Source organism: Eptatretus burgeri, chromosome 4 (assembly GCF_056783735.1).
Source record: "Eptatretus burgeri isolate ZD-2024b chromosome 4, Ebu_testis_v1, whole genome shotgun sequence".
NCBI lineage: Eukaryota > Metazoa > Chordata > Myxini > Myxiniformes > Myxinidae > Eptatretus > Eptatretus burgeri.
In genome coordinates, this window is record NC_140964.1 from 6,353,210 (window position 1) to 6,361,209 (window position 8,000).

At 41.1% G+C, this 8,000-nt stretch overlaps 1 protein-coding gene across 1 annotated transcript in view; it reads left to right on the forward strand.

Annotated features, from left to right (window-relative positions):
* Positions 1–8,000, forward strand: part of LOC147027393 (disco-interacting protein 2 homolog C-like) — a 220,336-nt gene that overhangs the window by 211,557 nt on the left and 779 nt on the right. Inside the window, exons 17-24 of the mRNA XM_085876123.1 lie at positions 644–763; positions 1,923–2,037; positions 2,125–2,267; positions 2,447–2,583; positions 2,709–2,789; positions 2,949–3,076; positions 3,379–3,493; positions 7,775–7,976. Coding sequence (XP_085732249.1) covers positions 644–763; positions 1,923–2,037; positions 2,125–2,267; positions 2,447–2,583; positions 2,709–2,789; positions 2,949–3,076; positions 3,379–3,493; positions 7,775–7,976 — 1,041 coding nt within the window. The remainder of the gene's footprint in view (positions 1–643; positions 764–1,922; positions 2,038–2,124; positions 2,268–2,446; positions 2,584–2,708; positions 2,790–2,948; positions 3,077–3,378; positions 3,494–7,774; positions 7,977–8,000) is intronic.

Below are 8,000 nucleotides of genomic sequence, written 5' to 3' on the forward strand. Positions count from 1 at the left end.
TGCTTAAGCAGCACCAACGCTCTGCACAGAGGATGGCCCCAATGGATGGATGAAGAGACAAGGCCGATTGTCCCCCGATTTCTCCTGCTTCGCTCTGATTGGATCACAATCCGCGATTAATTACTTTTGTCTGACAGAGAACCTCATGTTAAACCCATTTGCTGTAGATGTACATCTTGTGCTTTATGACCATTTTGTTTCTTCCAAGTAAAGGGGATGATATGATAAGCATGATCTAACAACGATTTGATTTTTTTTTAACTTTGATTTGACTTTTGGATGATGAAAGGGAGGGGGTGGGCACTGTGCATCCTTTATATTTAGTGAGGGAAACCTATTATGGGTACAGGCATTGGATGTCAAATGCAAATGGGGATCTGTGACATCACACTCGGCATATGGTTCGGTTTCGATATAAACTCAGTGGTTGATTTCAACTTAACATCATTAAGAAAAACCCTCAGAGTGGATGTGGGAAGTGATTCCAGGTGCCTTAGCGATTTATCACTGAACTTCATTCCATAGGTGGGGTTCTCAAAAGTCGAGGCCGTGGTATTCTTGTTTCCTGTATCTTCAACTTTTCTCATCGAAGCAATGATGAGTTCCTTTGTGCTTACGGATCGTCCGTATGTGTTTGAGACAGCGCGGGTGGCCTGTGTGAAGTCACGCGACATGCACTGGGCACTGGTGGCTCATCGGGACCAGAGGGACATTGGATTCGGATCTCTACGCATGCTCATCGTGGCCGACGGAGCCAATCCCTGTGAGTGAATTGCTCGGCGTGATGGAAGAACCCCTAAAACTGAAGGTCCGACGTCGTGCAGCGTTGTGCTCTTAATCCTGTCATTGCTAAGACTCTTCTCGAATGGGACCTCTTTGTGGCAGTCTGCTTCGAGGGGAACGATTTTGGATAATTCTGAGCATTGCAATATGAATATTGATGCGTTTGTGTTGTTCAAGTATTTAACCTGCAGCTCAACAACATAATTAATGGAATCGCACATGGAATCCCCCACTCCATTCGGCTGTCCCACATCCAAATGCTGGCAGTCCTTGTTTGCCTCAAATGTGTTGTCTTTTGATAGACATTCGTTCGGCCAAATATCCGATTATAGATGTTGGGAATATCTGCATAAAACAAATATCCAGTGTGTCATAAACTTCCACTCATCTTCTTCATGCTATCCCATCGATGCACCATATCTTCAATGATTTCAATGTCTACGTTTTCAAAATCTTATGGGAATGTGTCATCGTTAATTAGCATTTGGTTTGTGACGTTTTGGGGGTTTTATTGCTCGAGTAATGTATGTGGGTTTATCCACTCTAACAGCTGCTCCTCATACTACTGATAGGGAGACCCAAATAACCCAGCTGAGAAGGTGCACTGTACCTTTGACCCGCTGAATGGGGGTTTCGATCACGGCCAAAGTAGATTTCTGTATTTATTGTCATCACAAGAAGGGCGAAGGTAATTGTTTGCCCATCTTGCAATTTCCATGACCAGATGCACAGGACCATCTGATTGTATTGATTGTGACAATGGAGCTGGGTTTCACACAGCTTATCTGTAATAACTTGTCTGCACTGATTCCCAATAATTTTTGCTCTGGGGTAAAGACTTGGCCTACATGTCGAGATATTTAATACGGGCCAGACAGCAGGACCTGAACTAGTCGGCATCACAAACGAGACCTGCTGTTGTTTGCATGAGAATTGCCGTTGAAGGCACCCTCAGATTGCGAGTTACTTTAGATCAAATGTTCTTGCGGTATTCGTACAAACTTTGACCTTTTTGTCTGCTGTTGTCTGCGGATCATTATCTAATCTTTGGTTGTTTGTTTTTTTCTGCTGTTGGTCATTGTTTACAAGAAGTAACACTATCTTTGTCTCATCTGATTTGCGGCTTCGTTCCGCTACAGGGTCCATCTCGTCCTGCGATGCTTTCCTGAATGTGTTCCAGAGCAAAGGTCTTCAGCCCGAGGTGATCTGTCCTTGTGCAAGCTCTGCTGAGGTCCTAACATTAGCTATTCGCAGGTCAGTATCTCCTGCTAAGATTGTGTTGTTCATGTATTAAACGGACTGCAGGAAGGTTTTCCGTCCAAGCATGTCCTTGTGTGACAGGCCTTGTGAAGATGGTGCACCCTTGCCGGCAGGGAGAGGCGTGTTGTCCATGAATGCTCTCAGCCATGGCGTTATCCGCGTAGACTCCGAGGACAAGCTCTCGGCTCTCACTGTACAGGATGTTGGGAACGTCATTCCTGGAGGTAGGTGCGATGTGTTGTGAATGCTGGTCGACGAATCGTGTCATGAATTATCAAACGTGTGAATTTAGGAGCTGAGATGCAGCCATGCAATTTGATGTTCCGATGGGCACACACGTGTACCACCGCCATGTACGTAATGCACGCAATATCGTGACAAAGCGAAATCTCTGTATTTGCAGCTGTTGTGTGCGTGGTCCAGCCAGAAGGTGTGCCTCACCTTTGTCAGTCCGATGAGGTCGGTGAGCTTTGCGTGAGCTCACCTTGCACAGGAACCTCGTATTATGGTTTATCAGGCATCACTAAGAGCACCTTTGAGGTGAGCCATCGAGTCGTTAACCTGCAACTAGATCCCTGTTTGGTTTTAAATCGAAAAAGGTCGAAATGACCTCATCTCCCGACACCTGCTTGGCCTATACTTTGCTTGTAATATTTTGCGCGCAGGTGTATCCGGTGGATGGGAGCGGTTGTCCTAGCAGTGATTTCCCCTTCGTACGAAGTGGCTTGCTGGGGTTCATTGGTCCGGTAAGGAAGACGCAGCATTATTCTTGGCATCCAAAAAAATTTACATCTTGGCTGCCACTTGAGATTAACAAACATGTTCTTTAATTGTTTAACTCTGAAATATCTTCTGCTATAATCGGTCCTCATTTCGATCTTCACTCTCCTTTTCCCCTGTTTCAGGGTGGCCTTGTTTTTGTGGTCGGAAAAATGGACGGGCTGATGGTGGTGGCCACGCGACGACACAACGCAGACGATGTCGTCGCTACAGCGCTTGCCGTTGAGCCGATGAAGTTTGTCTATCGAGGCAGGTGGGTTCACCACGTGCTCACGGTGCGTAAAATGCACCTCATTTATGACCACGTTGTGGCCCGATGACCCATTTTGAGGGTGAACGCAGTCGTTTCAGGATGCGTGCGGTAGTCCTAATTCCAACACAAAGACTGGATTTGACGGGTAGATTGACGGCCCACTGGCAGGAAGTTGCTCATTCGTTTTCTACATTCTCAGTTCCTTCCAGGCTGTTCATTTTGTGATGACCGTTTAATGTGGTTGGGAATTCTACGTCGGATTGACCTGATTGAATCTGGGACATTGTATTCGCCGCGTGTAGAATCACTGTGTTCTCGGTGAGCATTCTCCATGACGAGCGCATCGTGGTCGTGGCTGAGCAGAGGCCAGATGCCTCAGAGGAAGACAGTTTCCAGTGGATGAGCCGTGTTCTGCAGGTGCTGAGTCTCATACAGTTCTGCCGCACCCCTCTTCGACATCTCATCATTAGGGTACCAAGCCTTTCAGGCTGGGTAACCTCTTGTTTTTCTTGTGATTATTGTAATTTCTATTCCGCCGGCAATTTTCTTGTTTTCTCGCTTTTAAATTCATTTTCTCGGCAAATATTACTCTGATTAACATGAATTTTTCACCATGGTATGTGTCTTTTTTCGTAAAAATTTTAAGTGCTAATTATGATGTCACAGGTCACATGGTACGGGCGCCATCTTTATAAAACCGAAAAACTTTGGATCCCTCGATCTCCAAAATCACACCGGGGTCATTCCGTGTCAAATCAACAAATGCCTCCAGGTCGACCACCTCGGATTTTTGTATTTTTTTTTTTTTGCAGGTTGGGCAAATATTTAAAAGAAAAAATGTGAAATATTAGTTCTGTATTCCAAGGAGTTTTTGAGATATGACCCCTAGAGCGTGTCAAGGTTGGTTGAAGAAAAACGACCCCCTAATTATCCTTCAATTTCAGCAACTCATTTCTTGGCATCTGTTTGAGATAAAGCAATGAAATTTTTTTTCTTCATGCAACTTTTATGGTATATAAAGAAGAAATAAAGCCGGATACATTGCAGAAAAAATGAGGCCTGCAGCCACCCTCAAAAATGGTAAAAAATCAAAATAGCACTACTGAAACGGGCAACTTTGACCCATGTTAAAGTACCTTTCATTAATTGTCACCCATGTAATTTTTTGTGTGAAAAATATACTAAAATGTCTACCAAAATATGAATTACCAGTTGTCTACTGCATTTATTTTTTATTTTAGGCCCTTTCAAAAAGGGAAAAATATGAAATTTCATGATTTTCAGGTCAAAAAAATCACATGTGGCCTACCTTCAAAATATACGTGCTTGGTATCAAATGAAAGCTCCTTTCATGTACAATAACTGTACCAAATCTCATTAGTTTTATAGCAATCCTTCATGTCCTACCAACCCCATCAATAAAGCTAAACAACGCCAGTGCGTTAAATCTATTTATAGCACACAGTACAAAACCCCTTACAAAAAATGCAACGCAATGCAATGTCAGTGTGGCCAGGCCATGAATCAAAATAACTGTTAATTTCCACTTGAAAGCTTCAAAGTTGATCCCTTAAAATGACCTATTACTGATATCACATATTACTGTGATATCACATATTACTATCACATATTACTGTGATTACTACTCAATCACATATTACTGAAGTTATTCAGCCAATTCAGGCACTGATAATATTGTGCAAGTTTTGTTTAGAATCCAATGTCATCAAAGTATTGCACACATAAGCTCAACTACTGATTCATAAAATACAGACAGTATAATTTAGAAAGAATCAGACATGCATTTGAAAATTGCCCTTTGTATGCATTTATTGTATTAGTAATAACTATAAAAACCTTACCTGCAATAGGGTGTTTTATGACATTCTGTTTCTTCTTGAAGAATACAACCAACAGTACAAGTTTTTAATTTTCTGCAGACCAGGTCCATCTTGTTAGTGTACTTCCAAATTACAACTTTCAGAAACTTTTGCACACCACCCCAAGTTTAAAAATAAGCCATCCCAAGAACTAGGCTATGCTAAAAATAGATCCTGAGTCAGCTTCAGATTAAAGACTCGAGTACTTTAATTCTTTATGCTCAAAGGTGAAACACATTATTGTTCAATGCTAAAAGTTTTTAAATATAAAAGCAAACAAACAAAACCATTTCCTCTGGAAGTGTATTTTTACTCATTAGCATTACTGGGTACTTACAGATGGGTCAATTATTCACCATGTTGGAGATGTGTAATGGAAAAAAATCACCTTAATAGACATGTGAGAATTGGTTTGTGCATTGATATTTTGGTATTTAATGCCTGAAAATTTTTATTTAAGTGAGACAGAAATTAATTGACTTAACAGCTCACAAATGACATTGCCAGTAATGAGTCAAATTCGTTTTGGGGCTTTATTGATGGGGTTGGTAGGACATGAAGGATGGCTATAAAACTAATGAGATTTGGTACAGTTATAGTGCATGAAAGGAGCTTTCATTTGATACCAAGCACGTATATTTTGAAGGTAGCCACATGTGATTTTTTTGACCTGAAAATCATGAAATTTCATATTTTTCCCTTTTTGAAAGGGCCTAAAATAAAAAATAAATGCAGTAGACACCTGGTAATTCATATTTTGGTAGACATTTTAGTATGTTTTTCATACAAAAAATTACATGGGTGACAATAAATGAAAGGTACTTGAACATGGTTCAAAGTTGCCCGTTTCAGTTGTGCTATTTTGATTTTTACCATTTTTGAGGGTGGCTGCAGGCCTCATTTTTTCTGCAATATATCCGGCTTTATTTTTTTCTTTAAAATACCATAAAAGTTGCATTAGGAAAAAAAAATTCATTGCTTTATCTCAAACAGATGCCAAGAAATGGGTTGCTGAAATTGAAGGGTAATTAGGGGGGTCATTTTTCTTCAACCAACCTTGACACGCTCTAGGGGTCATATCTCAATAACTCCTTGGAATACAGAACTAATATTTTACATTTTTTCTGTTCAATATTTGTACAACCCACACAAAAAAATCATGAAAATCTGAGATGGTCGACCTGGAACTTTTCTGAAAATTTGTTGATTTGACACGGAATGACCCACCGTGGAAAAAAAATTGAAACTTGGCTCGTGATAAGAATTCCACAAGGGGTGTAAGTGGTGCAAACCGTGACGTCATTGGTGAAGTGGTATCCCAGTGAAAATTCGATAAGCAGAATGCTGCGTCCAAAAAATTTGAAATTTATTGAGCATCATCTACGCAACAACCTACTGGAGAAAAAATATATTATGACGCCATCGGTCACCTGGTACGGCAGCCATCTTGTTTAACAAAAAAAAGAAAGAAAAAAGTCGTTTTCTCTGAAACGGCTGAACAGATTGAGGTGAAACTTTGCACACATGTTCCCCAAGACTAAAGGATACAAGTTTGTTAACGACTAATTGATAGATCACATGGTTTGGTGGCCATATTGAATTAACCATAAAACCTTCAAAAATCTTCTCCAGAATGGCTGGGCAGATCGAGGGGAAACTTCACACACACACACATTCCCCGTTCGTTAATGAATAATTGATGCCACATGGTTTGGCAGCCATATTTGATTGAAGAAAAATATTAAATAATGTTTACTCTGGAACTGCTACATTGATCAATGTGAAACTTCACAATTATGATCTAGTAGACGTGGGGAATGTATGTTTTAAATTTCAACCCAATCCGCCACATGATTTGGCAGCCATATTGGATTGAATTAAGATATTAAAAAATATTTTCTCTGCAACTGCTTCATCAGTCAATGTCAAACTTCACAATTATGATCGAGTAGACATGGGGAATGTATGTTTTAAATTTCAACCTGATCAGCCACAATATCTCGCAGCCAGAGTTATTTAATTGTTTGAATCTGAGAACTTTTAGAATGTTTTTTAGTTTTTTTATATGGCTCACTTGGCTGCACCTGTATGCGTTTGAGGGTTCAGGAGTAGCAATTCAATTGATACCTCCGAGGCCCCCATCAAAAAGGGTCAACTGTGTACATAATAAATAGATGGAAAGTGGTCTGTTCCTCGGTCCATAACTTGTGAATCCCACATCGTCAAGAAATGTGTGGGCCCTCATTAGATTCAGAAGAATTCCCGGTTTACCCTCTGCACCCGTGGTGTCCACGTTTATTACTTTGTGTTCCGGTTATTTAAACACCAATTCAGTTGATAACGACGATTTATTCAGGAAAAAGAGCTAACTGCTTACATAATGGAGAGATTGAACGTGTCGTGTTACTCAGTCCATAACTCATCAATTCCGCATAGTAGAGGGATGTGCGGAGGGCTTCGTATTACTCGGGGGATTACCGGTTTTCCCTGTGGACCCATGGTGACATTTGTTACTTTTTGTTCAGGTTATTTAAACACCTATTCAATTGATAACGATTATGTATTCAGGAAAAATGGCTAACTACGTACATAATAAATAGATTGAACGCAGCGTGTTACTCGGTCCGTAACTCATCAATCCCATGTTGTATCAAAGGCAGATATCTTGGAACCCGGTCATCACTGCCAGCAGTTATAAAGTGACAGTTCTCGTTATTTTTGTTTTTATAATAATCATCCTTGAACGACATCAATTCACCTCGACAAGAAAATTTCAATCATGTTCCTCTCTTGTTCCTTGTGATGTGCCGTTTCCCAGGCGATTGATTCAATACACCAAGTTGGCGTTTACTGCTTGGCGCTCGTTCCAGCAAACACACTACCAAAGACCCCTCTGGGTGGAATCCACCTGTCAGAGACACGCCAGCGCTTCATCGAGGGCTCGCTGCACCCTTGCAATGTGCTCATGTGCCCTCACACATGTGTCACGAACCTACCCAAGCCAAGGCAGAAACAACCAGGTGACCAAGATCTGGGAGGGGACG